The 20,097-nt window shown below is 36.1% G+C and overlaps 1 protein-coding gene across 9 annotated transcripts in view; it reads right to left on the minus strand.

Moving 5' to 3' along the window:
* Positions 1-20,097, minus strand: part of FIP1L1 (factor interacting with PAPOLA and CPSF1) — an 80,909-nt gene that overhangs the window by 2,259 nt on the left and 58,553 nt on the right. For all 9 annotated transcript variants that reach the window (XM_054728992.1, XM_054729022.1, XM_028143804.2 and 6 more), the window contains 4 exons: positions 18,751-18,805; positions 17,073-17,128; positions 7,733-7,952; positions 365-502 (listed from right to left, as the gene is read on the minus strand). In XM_054728992.1, the coding sequence (XP_054584967.1) occupies positions 365-502; positions 7,733-7,952; positions 17,073-17,128; positions 18,751-18,805 (469 nt within the window). The remainder of the gene's footprint in view (positions 1-364; positions 503-7,732; positions 7,953-17,072; positions 17,129-18,750; positions 18,806-20,097) is intronic.

A 20,097-nucleotide genomic window follows, 5' to 3' on the forward strand; every position in this document is an offset into this window, starting at 1 on the left:
TGTGCTACTGTTGTTTTTGAGACTACAAGGCCCTGAATTTTCTTCGATTAAACTGCTTTAATAATATTTACTATTAAAGACTGGTTCATATGCCAAATTCCCCCCTCCCAACAAGATAATTGTAATAAGCTGAATTCTCTCATATTCCATGATAATTTTGGTTTACTGGTATTAAATACAGACTTGTTAGATTTAAAAATCTTTGTTGAAGCATAAAAGGAACCAACTATTTCAAAAGATTATTCTTAATCTTCCAATTAGAATATATATGCTCTACTGGTTATTGGGAAATGATGTTTGCTCTTACTTTCTGAAGTCAAATCAATTTTTCAACTTCAAAGTGATTCACTATTAAAGAACAGACCTTCGAGATGACTTGTGTCTGGTTTCCTCTTTCTCTCTGTGTCGTCTTTCTCTATGTCGTTCTTCTTTCTCTCGACTTGCTCTATGACGCTCATAGCCTCTTTCTGCATACTCCCTATATCTGTATCGTTCTTCATCACTGAAATTGGAATAGAAACAACTTTTATTAACAACTGGACTGTTCATTCTAAACCGTAAAAGAAGAGATGTGACCTGAGTCCAAAACAGAAGCCCCTACGTTAGCATCTTATAGAGAATAGATGCAAAATGTTTGAACTGAGAGGGAAATAATGCCATTCCCAAATTAGTACATCTAATACAAGAACACAAATATAAAACTGCACATCATGTTATAAGGGACCAGTTTTGTTCTGTGCTTTCATAATTGTTATAAGGTAGAAATTTTATAAAACAACGCTGTTTTTCTTCAAAAAATTGGGAGCTGCAACTCATTTACATTTTAATCAGTTTTCTTTTCCTCCTCTTAGAGTTAAAAGCATGTTTGTCTATTTCAGATCTCAAACCAAAATTCTTATATTACTTATAAAATCTTGGGCACACAGGATTCTAAAATTATCTGGCTCACAATGACTACAGAGTATAAAGTAGATAAAGGTTCTTCAACTACATAGAGTATATTCATTGCCCTAACCGATTTAGCTCAGTAGATAGAGCGTCAGCCTGTGGACTGAAGGGTCCCGGGTTCGATTCCAGTCAGGGGCATGTACCTTGGTTGCGGGCACATCCCCAGTGGGAGGTGTGCAGGAGGCAGCTGATCGATGTTTCTCCCTCATCGATGTTTCTAGCTCTCTATCCCTCTCCTCTCTTCTCTGTACAAAATCAATAAAATGCATTTAAAAAAAAAAAGTATATTCATCAAAGAGGTACACAAATGAAGAACAGCCCTAGCCAGTGGCTCAGTTGGGTGGAGACTCGTCCCATACACTGAAAGGTCACGGGTTCGATTCCCGGTCAGGGCACATACCCAGGTTGTGGGTTTGATCCTGTCAGGGTGCATATGGGAAGCAACTTCTACAATATCCACACAAAATGCAGGCAAAAAAGCTACTTATAGACATACTTGCATTCTGACATCCCAATTACTTAATACTACATATGTGTGTGGTGAGAAGAGATTCACATGGTTAACTTCAAATGCATAAACTTAAAGCTGCACCTCCATTTTCTGACTCTGGATAGAATGAACTGGTAAAACTGAGACTGATGGCTAGTCTTACTTTACCTCCCTAGTGCAGTCTTCTCTTCATTCCCTTCACTCACATTCTTCTCTCCATCCTCCTCCTAATCCTTTGTTTTTTTTCTTTTTCTTTGTTCAGCACAGAAGTCAATACTTTCCACAACCTAATATCGGTAAACTCACTTAGAAGGAATAAAAATATCTTCTAGAGCAGGCATCCGCAAACTACAGCCGGCGGGCCACATGCGGGTGTTTTTGCCATTTTGTTTTTTTACTTCAAAATAAGATATGTGCAGTGTGCATAGGAATTTGTTCATAGTTTTTTTTTTTAACTATAGTTTTTTTTTTTAACTCCAACGGTCTGAGGGACAGTGAACTGGCCCCGTTTAAAAAGTTTGAGGATCCCTGTTCTAGAGCTATGTGTGCTAAAGAGTCTTGGTTTCTAGAAATATATACAAATGATTAAATTAATGTTTAAAGCATCAAGGAATTGAGTGATCTGAGTAGGAGCAATAGGAGACAGAATAAGGTGAACATATAAACCATATAAAAGAACCAATCAGTCTGTGGTTTCTTAGCAAAAGTAATGAGTCTGTCTGTAGTGCTATGTCTAATGCAAGAGATATTGCTGACCAAGCTGTTATTGCTTCCATATATTACATTTTTAAACCATTTTATTTATTTAATCTTTATTGTTGAAAGTATTACATATGTCCTCCTTTTCCCCCCATTAACCCCCTTCAGGCCTCCCCCACCCCAAACAAGAAAATATTAAGATACATACATTATATATATATGTGTGTGTGTGTGTGTGTGTGTGTGTGTGTGTATTTCCGGCATATAAGACGTCTGGGCGTATAAGACGACTGGGAGTATAAGATTTTCCTGGGTTAAAAAGTCATTTTATACGCCGGAAAATACGGTATATTGGACTATATTGATGGGATTAGATATAATGGATTAGATATATTGGACTACCGTATTTTCCAGCGTATAAAACGACTTTTTAACCCAGTCGTCTTATACGCCCAGTCGTCTTATACGCCAGAAAATACGGTACTTTTTTTCCTAACCATAAATATGCACTTTATATTTGGAAAGTGAAAGCATGTCACCTAAAAGGCAATGTGCCATTGACAGACAGTGTAGAGTAGTGGGAGTAGGAGTAGGCCCAGGATCACATCCTGATTCTACTACTTACTAAATGTGTGGCCTAGGGTAAGTTAACCAACCTCCCTAGGCATCCGTTTTCTCATCTGTAAAATTGGCAACAATCTCTTTCAGGGTTGTTGTAGAACTGGCAATAGCATTTGTAAGTGCTTGGTACAAGAGAAGGCCCTCAATAAATGGCAGCTGATATATAGGCTCACCATCTTCAGTAAATTTAATGCTAAATTTTTCAGAAGTAGAACCTTTTTTGTAAAGGTGACCGATCCTATACTAATTAATTTTTCTGAAGCAGAATAATTAGCCCACACCAGGACAAATGAATATGGTAGTTAAATATTATCCTCTTTAAAAATGAGGCTGTCTTTGTAATGATTCCAACTGGATTTACATTAAAACAGAGTCAATTATCTCATAATTTGTCATCTATAACCTTCTCACCCTAACACCAATTCTTGACAGCTTTGAGGCCTTTTAAGATTCTGAAGGCAGCCATATGATGGGAATCTTTCTACAGATTATAAAAGATTTGGTCTCATACATGAAATATAAAGATCCCTTCTTCTAGTCCCTTCTTTGATAAGCAGCTGCTGCACAAGTTTCTCTGGGTCTGGAAATCATTAGAGTTCATTCAAATACCCTTGAACGAACAGACTTCATTCTAGCCCACAATTAAGTGGCCTAAAGACCAGATGTTGAAACTGGTTTGTAATTTTCAAACCAATGACCCTGTAATTCATGACACAACACATACATGCCGTATCACTAAAATGTCTTTAAAAAAAAAAAAAGAAGGTGGTGGTGGTGGGGGGGGGGGGGGGGGTCTTTACTTATATTCACTTGGATTTTCCAGAGAACACTTTAGTCCTGGGATAATTCAGAACAACACAAAATTCCTCCACCTTTTGCCTTGAACTTTTAGTCAGAGTTAGGTAAACACTGACTTCTGATGCCCTAAAGCATAGCAACCTGAAAATTAAATGTGGTTTAACCATTAACACTTTAGTTTCAATAAAAATTAAGTAATGCCTGTATTTAAAATTTAATCAGATAATTTAGCCTCAAATATTCTATAAACTTTATTATTTATGTTTATTCAAAGAAAACTTGTAAGCTCTAGCAAAGCCATTTCTTTTAGTCTTCTTTCCTATCAAGTTTTGCATTAAGCTCCTTAACTTGTGAGTATGGACATTCTAGAGATAACAGTGCTATCTCAAGTATTTTAACTACATTAGAAACTATTCAACTTTCTGGAAAATAATGCTCTTGAACTTAACAGAATCATGCTGACCTACGTGGCTAAGTTAACAGTACATGTCCCACCACAGAAACACAAAACACACACTCACACACAAACACATATGTATCGTACCTTTACTTACTTAAAATTTTATCATGTGCCTACAAAGCATAAGTCATATTATTAGTAACTATAGAAAGGAAAAAGATTAATATATCCTGTCCAGTTTCTTATTGTACACTGCTTTAAGTAAAGTTTTAAACTACTAACCAGTCCTAGTCACCTTGACTTTATATGGTTAAATCAAAATGGGCAGTGTATGAATAATTCTGTATCCTCAGCACAAAGCTCTGTGCCTGGTACATAAGAGGGACTCAGAAAATGTCAATTACATAAATGAAAGAATGAATCGCCACTCTCCCCTCTACCCCCCCCCCCCACTAAAAAAGGGGGGAAATCAAGTGCATAGGGAGTAATAAGGAAAATGAGAAAATTTTTAAACTACCTAATTTCAAGACTAGAGATGATTTTAAGTACGATCTCAATCACATTTTGAGAGTATGGCTCTACAATTGTCTTATGTTTCTTTACACTTCCATTTCCTCACCTGGTAACTAGAAATTTAGACTAGATAATCCCCAAGAACCTTTTGGATTAAAAAGTATATAATTAGACTAGAGGCCCAGTGCACGAAATTCATGCATGGGGGAGGGGGGATCACCAGTGTGGGGGGTCCCTCAGCCCAGCCTGCACCCTCTCCAATCTGGGACCCCTTGAGGGATGTCCGACCGCCTGTTTAGGCCCGATCCCAATAAATGGACGGTCGGACATCCCTCTCACAATCCAGGACTGCTGGCTCCCAACTGCCCTCCCCTGCAGGCCTGTTCCCCCACAACTGCCCTCCCCTGCAGGCCTAGGTCCCCCCCAACTGCCCTCCCTTGCTGGCCTGGTCTCCCCCAACTGCCTTGCTCTGCCAGCCTGGTCACCCCCAACTGCCCTCCTCTGCTGGCCCGATTATCCCTAACTTCCCACAACTGCCCTCCCTTGCAGGCCATCTTGTGGCGGCCATCTTGTGGCGGCCATCTTGTGGCGGCCATCTTGTGGCGGCCATCTTGTGGCGGCCATCTTGTGGCGGCCATCTTATGTCCACATGGGGGCAGCCATCTTTGACCACATGGGGGCGGCCATCTTGTGTCTTGGTGTGACAGTCAATTTGCATATTACCCTTTTATTAGATGGATGGCCACAACTAACAAAACAAATGCTGCTTGAATCAAGTATATCCTCACACTCTGAACTGATATACTGCTTCATCTCATCCAGCAAACTCAGAAAATTGTCTATGTATCTTACATTTATCTTATCCCTAAAAATAGTTGGTATAAAAACGTTATTTTCATTCTACACTGTGAGGGTACCTTGACTGATATAAGAAAGATGCCCAAATTAATGATGTGATTGTGATAAAGAGCTTCTACTTAAGTTTCACCAACAGTTTTCAAAATTGTTCTTTCTCTATTGTATTCACCTTCCTTCCCTGAAATATGTCATTTTATTCATTGACATATTCATTATGTGCCAGACATTACTGTACAAAGTACTGAGGGTACAGAAAGGAAAAATGGTGGTCAATGCCCTTAAAGAGACTTACTAAGAAACAAAGTTGCCCTACACGGTTTGGCTCAGTGGATAGAGCGTTGGGCTGCAGACCAAAGGGTCCCAGATTTGATTCCAGTCAAGGGCAAGTACCTCAGTTGCAGGTTCCTCCACAGACTGGGCCCTGAACAGGGCACATGCAGGAGGCAACCAATCAATGTGTTTCTTTCACATCAATGTTTATCTTTCCCTCCCTTTTCCACTCTCCCTAAAAATCAATGGAAAAATATCCTAGGGTGAGGATATAAAAAAAATCACACACACACAAGAAAAACAAAGTGTTTAGGGAACATGTGAACAAAATGAATTCCTACAGGTTCAGAGAAGCTCACAGAGGACCTTGAAGAATTAATAAGTTTGTGAGGCAGAGAGGTAAGGAACAACATGAACAAACGAAGTATAAAAATTTGAGGGATTCCCAGAACAGCAATCAGTCATGCGTAGTTAGAACATGTGGTGCACTGGATTGGGAGAGAACTGGGGTTAAAGTCCAGAAAAGTACATGACCTGTAACTTGTGGATTGTAAGAAGAATTAGAAACTTATTCTTTAGGTCAGCAGTTCATGCCAGTCCCACAGCAATATATGAATTCTTTCCAAAAGCACAGAACATTTTAGGGAGTCAATTTCCAGATCCTCAACATCCATATTTACTCTTTCCTAAATCTGAAATGCCTAATGTAAAACATCATGCCACTTCTCCAGCTAAAAAATTTTTCTCTCGAAATCACCCTCCTGCCCTTTACAAAAAAAAAAGGCATTCCTTTCACCAATTTTACTATGGTACATTGGCTCATGGTATAAGTCATCATGATTAAAAAAAAAAAAGTCATCATGGCTTCAAACAGATCTAATTTATAATATTAGTGCCAGTGAGAATTATCTTATTCAAGGAATCATAAAGCATCTATAGGACCTCAGGTTTTCCTATCTTATAGGAAAATCTTCCTTCTTTCCTTTAAGAACAAAGTATGGAGTAAGAAATGGGAGTTCTAACTTCATATATATCGTAGTGTGGTGGGAGTCATAAGAATTTTCCCTGAACTAGTAAAAGCTTAAAAACAAACAAACAAAAAAAAAAACCCTTTCAAGAAAAGCAAAGTGTTGAAAGGCAGCATCTTATTTTAAGCTCTGTGGCTAGTCTGTTTATTAGACTTAGACATGGAATACAGATTAACTCATTTGACTGAACAGCAAATGAAGCCAGACTTTTTACAATTAGAACTGATGTGATTTGGCTGTCTGACTTGACAATGAGAGCTGTCTTTTACCAGTTAAGTTATATGGTAGCTATTTTCCATAAATGGAATAAAGGAAATTTGCTAGAAATAAATATTTAACACACATAAAGGTGTTTAATTTTTTTAAAGATTGTTTTGGCCAAGATGTAATAATGGCAGTTTAATTTCCCCAAACCTCTGAGCATATTAAGTTAAATAATTGGTAGTCTTTTGACAAGTCTTGGTAAAACCCTTTTGATATTCTTCCAAGAAAATAAGAAAACTGAAACTTTAATTTCTAAATGAATTGGATTGAATTGTGTTGCTCCCTTCCTCCCAAAAATCTGTTCAACTATGTATTTAAAAAATTTAAATGAAAAAAAAAAAAATTTTATGCCCTAGCTGGTTTGGCTCAGTGGATAGAGCATCAGCCTGCAAACTGAAAGGTCCCAGGTTTGATTCCGATTAAGGGCACATGCCCAGGTTGTGGGCTCAATCCCCAATGAGGGACTTGGAGGAGGCAACTGATCCATTAATCTCTCCCATCGTCGATGTTTCTATCTCTCTCTCCCTCTACCTTCCTATCCCAAATCAATAAAAATATATTTTTTTAAAAAAAAGAAAAACACATTTTAGATGGCAAGATATGTGAGGGGGCACAAAGTTTTCAAAATTCTTTTAAGAGAGAACAAACAAATTTGAAGACTATTGCTTTAGTTAATGAGACTCCCTATGAATTAAATAGCCTTGATGCTTTTAAAGTGGTTATCCTAAATACCCTTTGAGCAATGCTTTCCCAACTAAATCGGATTTTCCATCCTACAATCAAATACAAATTGTCAAGTACACATTAAATATATGTATACAAACTCTAGCACACTCAACAAACCTGTTGAAAACACTTGGTGTAGGACTATGATCACGCTCTCGCTCCCTCTCTCTGGTGCGCTCTCTTTCTCTGTCTCGATCACGATCTCGGTCTCGGTCTCTGTCTCTGTCTCGGTCTCTGTCTCGGTCTTTCTCTCTTCTTGAGTAATAGTCCCATTGCTTGCTGGTGTCCACAAGACTAGGCCATGAAGGAGCAGAACCAGGAAGGTGGGGAAAGGCAACTAAAGAAAAAACACACAAAAAACAAAACATAAAGATTAAAAACAAAAGTTTTGGTACTTAAAAACAAGAGAAAAAACAAAAAGTACTAGAAAATAAAGACAAAACTCCCACCAAAAGTGCTTCATAAGATTATAATGCAAACTTATTTTGTAACTAGAAAAGATAAATGACATAGCGAGAATACCCTGAATGAGGGAATATGAAGAAACAAACCTTAAAAACTTAACATAATCATTTTGCAAGGTGAATAGGAACCAGAAATGGATACACCACAAAATTCCCCTTATAAAAAATGTAAACTAGAATAAATTAGGACATCTTCAAAGTATTGAGAGAAAATGGTAGTCAACCTAGGAACATGTAGTCAACAAATTATATTTTAAAAATAAGAAAAAAACAAAGGCATTCATAGATAAACAAAAAGAACAAATGTTATAATCAACAGAGTTCACCAAAAGATAGATGTACAATGCATTTTAAGAGTAAACACACACACACACACACACACACACACACACACACACACAACAATGTATAATTTCAAAACAATATAGGGAAAAACAGAATATTTTAAAATCTGCCAATTAAAAAAGATTTGGAAAATACAGGGGTTGATAGACAAGTTTATTAGCTCAATAATCAGCACAATATAAAAGGCACTGAATTCATCAGTTATATAACAGAGATTTTTGATTTGTACTTTGAATAATTCCTATTATATTCTGAACATAAGACATAAAAACACAAAATGGTTAACAGCAAAGGAAAAAATAAGAAAAAAATATTAAATGTTCAATTCCCGGTCAGGCACATGCACGGATTGTGGGCTCAGTCCCCAGAGTGGGGAGTGCAGGAGGCAGCCGATCAATGATTCTCTGTCATCATTGATGTTTCAATCTCTCTCTCTCCCTCTCCCTTCCCAAAATCAGTAAAAAAAAATATATATATATAAAGAGAGAGATGAAAACTGTCCTGGAGGGAAATTTAATCTTTAAAAAAAACTACATCAGAAAAGATGGTGCATAATCCATGGTCACATACAACAGTGTGCTAAAGGTGGGCAGGGAACAGGTTGGGCAAAGAAAGAGGAAAATGAGGGACATTTGTAGTACTGTCAATAATGAAAGTAAACTTAAAAATATATATATATATGGAAAATTAATATGGTAAGAACTTAGAAAAGCACAGAATAATCTAACAGAAGGGAGATAATAAAAAGTAGAAATCAAATAAACAGAAAACTACCACGCAATTAAAAAAGCAGAAAGTTGGTTTTTGAATACTAGACAAATAAAACAACAATCTGACGAGATTACAAAAAAGAGGCCACATAAACAATATTAGAACCAAAAAGGGACCAAACTACAGATCCTGCAGAGATTAAACAATACATAAACTATTATACACTTGATACAAACACATTTATAAACTTAGCTCAGTCTACTTCTTAAAAATAAATTACCAAAGAAAAGTGACTCAAGAATAAAAAGAAATCTTAATCATCCTGTAACTATTAAAGATATTAAATCAGTAATTTAAAACCTTCCCACAAAACCAGATTGTTTTACAGCTGAGTTTTTATGAACTTATACAGTATAGACCATTCTAATATTACACAAACTTCCAGAGAAAAGGCAAAAAAGACCATTCTCTAACTAATCCCATGTGGCTTGTATAGCCTCAATACCAAAACCAGTTAAGGAAAGTAGAAATAAAGGAAAATCACAGGCCAATCTTACATATAAACTTAGATGTCAAAATCCTAGACAAATCAGTGTTTTTTAAAGTAATTAATCATGACCAAGTTAGATGTATGTCAACAAATAAACAGTGCCTAATATTAGAAAAATATTATAAATCTGCCACATTAATAGACTAAAGAAAAACAGTATGATCATCTCAGAAAGCAGCTGATAAAAGTCAATATTCATATAGTTCAAAAGCACTTGGAAAATTAGAAGAAATTTTCCTTAATCTGATGTAGAGTTCTATCAAAAACTTAACAGTAAAGTAGCAAAAATTATAAAAGTGTAAAAAAAAAAAAAAAAAGATGTTAAGAACTCCACTTTCAATACTTCGTTATACTGAGGTCTTAGAATGTAAGATAAAGGGGGGGAGGGGGAGAGGGCACAAAATCATTACCTGCTGATATTTTTGTCTGAAGAGACTTGACAAATTATAGTGAGAGTTCAACAGGTAAATGGCTACATGATCAATATATGTATCTTTTTTTATTTATGTATATATCTGTATTTACATAGAAATATACATAAAACAAAAACCAATTCTATTTCTCAATATAGGCAAACAGAACACACAGTTCAAATGACTATATCATTTACAACAACAAAAGCATTAGGTGCCTATATCTAAGTCTAACTGAAGAAATGCAAGTGTATAGAGATAATTATGTAACTGAAACACATTAAAAAGCATCTCTTTAAATGAAGAGTGAGTCCTTGTTCATAGGTGAAATCATGTTGTAAGGCGTGAATTCCACACAAACTGATCTAGAGCAGGCGTCCTCAAACTACGGCCCGCGGGCCACATGCGGGTATTTTTGCCATTTTGTTTTTTACTTCAAAATAAGATATGTGCAGTGTGCATAGGAATTTGTTCAGTTTTTTTAAACTATAGTCCGGCCCTCCAACGGTCTGAGGGACAGTGAACTGGCCCCCTGTTTAAAAAGTTTGAGGACCCCTGATAAGAGCATCAACTGAAATCCAATACTATGGTATAAGAGCAAGGACTCCAGAGCCAGGCTGCATGGTTTCAAATCGTGACTCTGCCACTTACTGTGGAAAGTGGGAAAATTACTTAATCTGGCTATTCTTCAATTTCCTCCTCCATAAAGTGAAATAATAACAGTATGCTTACTTTGTAAGGCTGTCAGGATTACATTAGTTAACAGTGTTTGTCATATAATAAGCATAATATATTTGTCAGTTATTAATCAAAATTTCAACAGCTTTTCATGAAACTTGTAAAACTGATTCTAAAATGAATATGCAAGAGCAATGGCTCAAGAATACTTCTGAAGCTGAATAAGGTACATTTTGCTGAATGAGATAGCAGAGCTACTATAAAATTTACATGTAAGATAGTATGGCATTATTAGCACAAGATAGTAGTTAAATAAACCAAATGAATAGTCTAGAAAGCACACAAACAGATTCAAGCATACATGAAACTGGATACATGAATGGAGGTGACACTATAGATCCCTCAAGAAGGATAGACTTATTCAACAAATTGCACTCGGACAATTATACCTTTACTCTATAACATAGGCAAAAATCCATTTTCTAGATGGGTTAAGGAAGTACACAAGAAAAACAAAATTTGAAAACTTTTAAGGGAGCCCTAGCCAGTATTTCTTAGTGAGTAAAGCGTCAGCCTGCAGACCAGAGTCTTGGGTTTGATTCCTGGTCAAGGGCATGTACCTTGGTTGCAGGTTCAATCCCCAGTCCTAGTCGGGAATGTGTATGGGAGGCAACTCATCAGTGGGTGTCTCTCTCAAGGTGATGTTTCACTCTCTATCTCTCTCCCAGCCCCCCCCCCCCACCTCTAAAAAAAAAAAAAAAAAAAAAAAAAAAACCCACAGGGAAAATATCCCCAGGTAAGGATTAAAAAAAAAAAAAACAACTTTGGGCGGAAAATATGCATTGGAAAATATATTTTTTAATAAACTCAAAGTTGAGAAAGTCAAGATCCAAATATGAACCCACAATTAAAATGTAGTATGACTTTACATAGTTGATGAAGTATATCACAATAATTTTAATATATTTACCATTGGAATGTTCTCCTTTGAGTGGCTTATTATAATCTACACTAATAAAAGAGAAACATACAAATTTGTTTTTTTTATTTTTATTTTATTTTATTGATTTTTTTATAGAGAGGAAGGGAGAGAGTTAGAAACATCGATGAGAGAGAAACATCGATCAGCTGCCTCCTGCACACCTCCTACTGGGGATGTGCCCGCAACCAAGGTACATGCCCTTGACTGGCATCGAACCTGGGACCCTTCAGTCCGCAGGCCAATGCTCCATCCACTGAGCCAAACAAGTCACAGCTCGAGAAGAGAGATATGCAAATTGACCATACCTCCACAAGCCAATCAGGAGCAAGTATGCAAATTAACCCAACCAAGATTGCGGTTAATTAGCATATCCAAACACAGAGCAAAGACTGAAGACAGCGTACCAAGTGCTGCAGAAGGGAGGAAAGCTGCGGAGAAGCAAGTGGGGCGGTGGAGAAGGGAGGGAAGCAGGCAGGGCGGCGGAGATGGCCACAGGAAGCCCTATTCTTGCAGGAATCTTCCAGCAACGGGCCTCTAGTTATCTCTATAATACACAATGTTTACACAGTCATAATAATGTAAATAAGATTACTGTTTAGTTTTTAGAATAAAAAATGTGCCAGGGCACAGATAATTTTGGTTGCAGGACAAAATATAAATGTTGTAAGTATGAGTACAGCTGGCCAAAGCTGGAAAGCAGGGGGGAAGAGGTAAAGGCTTAGAAAGATGAACAATTGTGATTGATGGTATAAGAAAAAGAGGGTAGGTATATAAATGAAAAAAGGAACAAAAATAATGTTGAAATTTCCCTGGTGGGAAAAGGAGATAGTAAGTAAACAAGGTACAGGTGTAACATAGTAGAAAGATAACACATGATATCTGAAGTTATATAAATAAGAAATAGGTGATATTATGTAGAAATGCTATGCAGACTATCAGAACTAAAAACCATTAAAAGTGCTTATGTTCTTCCATATTCCTTCAAAAAAATTTAACTAGGTCTTATTTTATAAGTACAATCTCCATTCCAAAGCTTGCTTTGACAAGATAAAGAAAACTCCTAACTTTCTTGTATTTAATTTTTACAATGTTTTATAATTATTATTACTGAAAAAGTCCTTTAGTTTTTTAAAAAAGCCTCAGAGAAGAGTTAGGGGTGGTAAACAGTGAGCATAAAATGCTTGCTTTAGGGATTAAAATTATGCATGTAATACTTTGAGAAAAAGTAAAATCCTATATAATAAAAGCATAGTATGCAAATTGTCCCCTGGACTGGGATTTCATCCAGGAGTTTGACCAGGGAGTGGGGCCGGCCAAGGGAAGAGAGGAAGGCCCCAGCCAGCAGCTGGCAGCTGGCAGCTGCTAGGGACCCTACCAGTGCATGAATTTCATACACTGGGCCTCTAGTGTTTAATAAGCATTTTTTAAAAAATGAAATCTTCCACAAAGAAACTGTGCATGTAATCTCAAGAATGAAGTCTTATTCTTTCTGATATGAGCTATTCCTCATGTTCACTTGTATTGCAAAACATACACAAGGAATTTAGTCACAAAGCACAAAATGAGAAGTGCTATAAGAGGTAAAAATTTTAATTAATTTAATAGGTAATGTTTATCAAGTACTTACATATTACAGGTACTACGCTCAGCACTTTATGTTCAAAATTCATATAAAGATGAGAAAAATTACTTATGTTATTTAACTTATCCAAAGTTAGTTACTAAGATAAGTTGGACCTAGTACTCAAACCCAGCCTGTCTAACTGCAGGGCCTATTTTTAACAATTATGCTACACTGCCTAACAGTGTAGAATAGGGAAGGAACTTGGAGCTTGTGGGAGATGGTAGGGATAATCATAAATAAAACAGCTAATATTTGAGTGTTTATTAAATGGCAGGACTAAGGTGCTATAATGTATTCTCAGTGAATTTCATCTTATGGGAAAATGCTGGTCCCCATTTAATGGTTGAAGACTTATAAAAGACACATAAACAAAGATTTCAACCCAATGAGTATGACTTCCTGGGAACTCATTAAAAAAAAAAAAGTGGTATCATCTGTGAAACAAGTCAGTCAACAGAAAGACTGCCTTTTTGTTGTTGTTGTTCATCCTCACCAGAAGATATTTTTTCCACTGATTTTCAGAGAGAGTGGAAGGGAAGGGGAGAGACAGAGATAGGGAAACCTCCCACATGCACCCTGACTGGGGCCAGGGATGGAGCCTACAACCCAGGTATGCGTCCTTGACTGGAATCAAACCCAAGACCCTTTGGTCTGCGGGTCGACACTGTATACACTGCGCCAAACCAGCCAGGGCAACAGAAAGGCTACTTTTTGATATGAACGAATGGCATATGTGGCTTTGAACAAGGTGGTTCTGAAGGACATTACAACCCTCTGATACAGATATCTAAAGGGTAACTATAAGTATATGACTGATACTTATAGCAAACATATCACCAAGACTGATAAATTCTACTGTATAAGACTTTGAACTATTCAGTTTCCTCCATTCCCCAATGGTTCTACCTAAAAAGAGGACACCATAATTTCTTCCCATGGATGACAGTCATGTACCATACTTAACGACAGAGATACGTTCTATAAAATACATTATTAGGCAATTTCTTTGTACAAACATCAGAGTGAACTTACACAAATTTAGATGGTACAGCCTACTACACACCTAGGCTATCTGGTATAGCCTACTGATCCTATGCTACAAGCCTGTACAGCAAGTAAACTCACGGGCCACAGGCCACATGCAGTCCACAACAAATATTTTTGCGACCCAGCCAATATAACAGTATGTAAGAAATATCTTAATAAAAATGTCGTAACTTAATTTTTACAATATCCTATTATACATAATTATTAATAACGAACTACAATGTTCGCTAATGACTGATCACTATAATCGTGGTGCATTCATTTCCCTTACACACCTTACGCGCACCATTTCTCTCCACTAATACTAGCAGCGAGTATTTTAGCAGCTGATTGCCACGTCATTAGTCTTGCACTGACTTGTTTAGTGTGCACAACAAGAAATATTTCGCTTTCAGAGAACGAGAAAAATAGGTTTATTCGCATTACACTTATTAATTGGTGCAGTTATTCAGTGTCTGTTAAGTTAATGTTCAAGAAAAAATATTAATTTTTATTAAAATGTTCTATTATTTTAATGATTACTCATTTATATTTCAGCCCTTTGTATTCAGCATGTCTCCACTGAAATAAACCTATGTTTCTATGAAAATTGAAGTTTTTGTTTTTTTGTGGCCCATATAAACTTAAACCTTGAGTTTGACATGCTTGCTGTACAGCATGTTACTGTACAAAAACAACACAAGATTACATCAAGCACAAGAGAAAATTAAGCAATCAAGAGATGCAGTAAGCATGAGGTGTATGAGGCTGGCATAGCATGCCATTCTGTATTATAGCAAACATTTTTTTATAAGTAGAAAGAGCACACTGTAAAAATAATGATAAAAAGTATAGCATATTAAATACATAAACTAGTAACATAATCCTTCATTATCAAATATCATGTACTGTACATAACTGTATGTGCTATACTTTTATATGACTGGCAACACAGTAGGTGCACTTATAACAGCATCACCAGAAGCATGCGACTACGTGATGGGAATTTTCTAGCTCCGTTATAATCTTACTAGAGGCCCAATGCACAAAATTCATGCAAAGGGACTTGACCCTGGCCACCCCCCCTACCCCTGGGGGCCTCTGCCACACCCTCCCCCCACAGCTTTGTCCAGAAGGACATCTGGTCTAATTAGCATATTATGCTTTTATTATTATAGATGGGACACAGTCATATATATGGTCTGGTCCATCACTGACAGAAGTGTCCTTATACAGCACTTGACTGTACTCTAACAGCTTCTTGTTCTCCCAATCAAGCATGCATCTCAGCCAATCTACCACCCACAATTTCCTCGTAATAGGTAGCCAAAATGGACCTTTACCAATGTAAATTTAGCCATTTCACAACTCACCATAACACTAAACTGCTCCTCACAGCTCTCTGAATCAGGCTGAAACCATAAGGTAAGACTATAAGGCCCTGCATGTTCTTTTCTCATCTTTAGGCATTCACCATGCATTCTTTACACTCCAGCCACACCACACTTCTTTCAGTTCATAAAAAAAGCCCACCAGCATGGCTGGTGTGGCTCAGTAGTTGAGTGTCGACCCATGAACCAAGAGGTCACTATTCACTGTTAAATTCTTGGTCAGGGTGCATGCCCGGATTGTGGGCTTGATCCCCAGGCGGGGAAGGGGGGAGGTGCAGGAGGCAGCCATCAATGGTTTTCTATCATCATTGATGTTTCTAGCTCCCTCTCCCTTGCTCTCTCTGAAGTCAATAAAAACATTTAAAAAAAAAAAAAAAAAGCCCACCACATTCTCACCACCACGTCTTTGAACATGCTTTGAATCCAAGTTACATCATCTATAGCTCCACCCCTCTAGAGTGGGAGACCCCTTGTACTATGTTCCCATGACACCCTCTTCTATCACCTGCTATTTCCTCACTAGCCTATAAATTTTATAAGGGCAAACTTAGGCCTAGGTCTAGTGTACTGTATCTCTAAAACCTAGTACACTGCACAGCACTTTTTTTTTTTAATATATATTTTATTGATTTTTTACAGAAAGGAAGAGAGAGGGATAGAGAGTTAGAAACATCGATGAGAGAGAAACATCGATCAGCTGCCTCTTGCACACCCCCTACTGGGGATGTGCCCGCAACCAAGGTACATGCCCTTGACCAGAATCGAACCTGGGACCCTTCAGTCCACAGGCCGACGCTCTATCCACTGAGCCAAACCAGTTTCGGCTGCACAGCACTTTTAAAAGTGGTATCAGCTCTTGGAATGAATAAAGTTGTTAAGAGTGAACATGATTGAGGACCTAGCCAAATGATCTAGAAGAAAAGATGAACCACTGATGAGGAAATATGAGAACAAGGCTAGTGGGATACTACAAAAACCAGAAAGATTTTGGACAATGAAGACAATTTGGTAAAAAATCCTAAATCCTTTTAGGAAAAGACATGGTATCAATATCCCTGTTGTGTCACCATTAATTAATTTTAAAAAGTATAGTAAATAAAGAAAAATTATTCTGTTAAGAAACCATAAATGTAAGACTTACTCCTTTAGTTAATATTTTTTAATTGTTCTGTAAAATAGTATTTTAAACCATGGAAGTATGATTTTATTGCTATAAAAATATTTTTAAGTCCTTTACTGATTCAAATTGAATGTGGTAACTAAAAACACTTACCATTGCCATATGGAAAAGCACGTGCAGAACGACTATCATAACCAGAGGAATGTCCACTGTTGAAGAAAAAATGTATTTTTATGTGTTCAAATAAGTTCTAAATTTTAATAGTTTGGTACAAAACATAAAGGCAGAATTATGACTTCTTTAACAACAACAATAAGCTTTAATTCTATAATTTAAATTTTAATAGTAAAAACACAGGATTTTTAACCTCCAAATATATTAAACCTAATACCCAGTTGTAAAGAAAAATATAGCTTACTAGTATAACATGAATAATCCAATGAATTCTTCTTAACTCACAAGATAACAGAAACTTTGAGGCTAATAATATTTAAACTTAATTAAAATTTAGTCTTAAGCCCTAGCTGGTTTGGCTCAGTGGATAGAGCGTGAGCCTGCGGACTGAAAGGTCCCAGGTTCAATTCCAGTCAAGGGCACATGGCTGGGTTGCGGGCTCGATCCTCAGTAGGGGGCGTGCAGGAGGCAGCCAATTGATGATTCTCTCACATCATTGATGTTTCTATATCTCTCTCCCTCTCCCTTCCTCTCTGAAATCAATAAATACATATATATATTTTTTAAATTTAGTCTTAAAAAAGTTGGTCTGTTATCAATCAGAAATTCAACTCTACTGACAGGATCAACAAATAATACTTAACATTTTGATTGAGAAAACATATATTTAAGAAGGACTTAATAATAAAATTAAATCTTTATGTTCTCACAAGTTACACTTCACTGAGTTTTATCATGTTCTTTGAAAATCATATGCATGGTTTTAATGCTATGAATATAATACGGTTCTCACAATTTTTGTCTTCAATATCATTTAAATCACTTTTTCAGAAATATACTAATTTTGTAGAGTTTATTTGCCAATTAAGCAGAAATATTTATAGCTACCATTAGTGATTTCTATCTATCAAGAATTATGTTGATGCTTTATATTCACTATCTGTTTTAATCTTCACAATTCTATCAATCCCACTTGGTAAAAGAAGAAACTAAGTCTCAAAGAGTAGTCATAAACTTTGCATAGCAGCACAAAGCTGATAAATTATGAAGGCAAAATGTGAACCAGTTCTTTTTTATTCCAAAGCCTCTGTTGTTAAACACCTTATTGCCATCCATGAGGTAAAAATTATTTAGTACAGCATTCCAACTAACAAAAACCATAAATGCAGGGTATAAAAATAAGGCTTTTCCCATGCAGAATGGATCCAATCCTCCATTGTGGAAGCTGAGTTGCAGCAGGGTAGCAAGGAATAAGGCAGCTTTTCTTTATTATGGTCCCTGATAACAGTTGTCCTTACCCAATCCTAAAACAGACATGCTTTATTCATGATTACCAGTCATCTTTTTGTATTTTCCACAAAATTGACTAGTGTCAATTTTCAAAAATCAATTTAGGAGTTTCTTTAATCAGTGTGTCATAAATCAAGGGAAGATATTTCAAAATACTATCATTTAGTTTTTTTTTGTGTTTTGTTATTGAGCTATATAGGTCCAAGGCTTATATCAAAGTAACTAACATAGATCTAGACTTACTCATTAAAAGGCAGGTACTACTGTTTATAAAATCAAATCTTTGAAAATATTACCAAAATATGTATGATTCTTCTGGCAAAAGTCTATCAATGATAAAAATTTCACAATATGCACAATTATTTACCTTTCTATTGTTGGTATAAGAGATGGAGGTGGAGCACCTGGTGGAGGAGGAAAACCTGAAACAATCAATAATAAGGAAAAAACACGTTAAGAGAGTGTATATTTAATGGCAAGAGAGAAACAAAGTTGCTACATATCACTAAATTTTTCTGGGGACGTTAACATGCTTCTCTATGTTATAATGGACAGAAAAAAAAATGGAGCTTAAGCTTATAAATAGGTATTAAAGTAATAAAATTTTAAATGAAGAGTCTTGTCTAATACATAGAGCACAAATTGGGAGTCAGGACACTCGGTCTTATTTTCAGCACCACACACAGCCCATTTTGTGAGTATGAGAAAGTTAATTTCAATGCCTTACCTTTTCCATATATAAAACAGTAGTGTTGCCACCAGATATATTATACTTGAAATATTTTAGCAGAAAAGCAAATAAAATAACATTTACCTCTTTTAAAATTTTTTTTGAGTTTTAGATGTGTAGAAATTTCCTTAAAATGTGTAATATATAAATAAAATCTTACCAGTAGATATAATAACTGTTTAAGGCTGAGAATATCCATCATAAAATATGTTTTAATAGCACAACCCTAAAAAACTATTTTACAAATAAAGGCATATAATTATAGTTTTGCATTAGTCTGGAAAGAAAATAATTTGCACCTTGATATTATGAGGTCTGCATTCTCAATAATTCACAATACCTAAATGTAATACCATGGAATGTGGCTAAATGGGACCTTTAACAGTTAATCTATTCTATACTTTCCAATTCAAATAGGCAAAAAGAATCCCAACAAAGACTAAGATTCTACAACTTATGATACCAATTGCTTCCTAGTTTTAACAACTCTCACTACTGGGAAATGCATTAAAGTATATTATTTAAATTCCTCACACTGCAATACATATGCTATCCTGAATGAGGGCAAGAAACAATCCATTGTTATATTCTCTAACACCTTCTACATATTAAAAACATTTCCACTAGACCTCCTTTTTAGTATTCTAAGTAAAAATGAATCCCAGTTCTCTTAACCCTTCTCAAAAGTCCAATTAAATCAGTTTTGGCCTTTTTACAAGCTGTTTCAAATTCACCATGCTCATCTTCCCTGTATCCAGTTTTGGGACTTATAAATCCTCAACTGAACATCTTAGAAGTATACAGTTTAGCAATTACCACATTAGTACTCAAGAGTCCACAATCCTGCTTTATACAGTTTTTAAAATCACATTTCTTTTTAAACTAAAAAGACACACCAATGATTCCTTTATAACTTCTCCTGGTAAGTCTTTTTCAGCCACATTCATAGACAATCAATGACTATCTCATATCTAAATATGTATA

Source organism: Eptesicus fuscus, chromosome 2 (assembly GCF_027574615.1).
Source record: "Eptesicus fuscus isolate TK198812 chromosome 2, DD_ASM_mEF_20220401, whole genome shotgun sequence".
Lineage (NCBI taxonomy): Eukaryota > Metazoa > Chordata > Mammalia > Chiroptera > Vespertilionidae > Eptesicus > Eptesicus fuscus.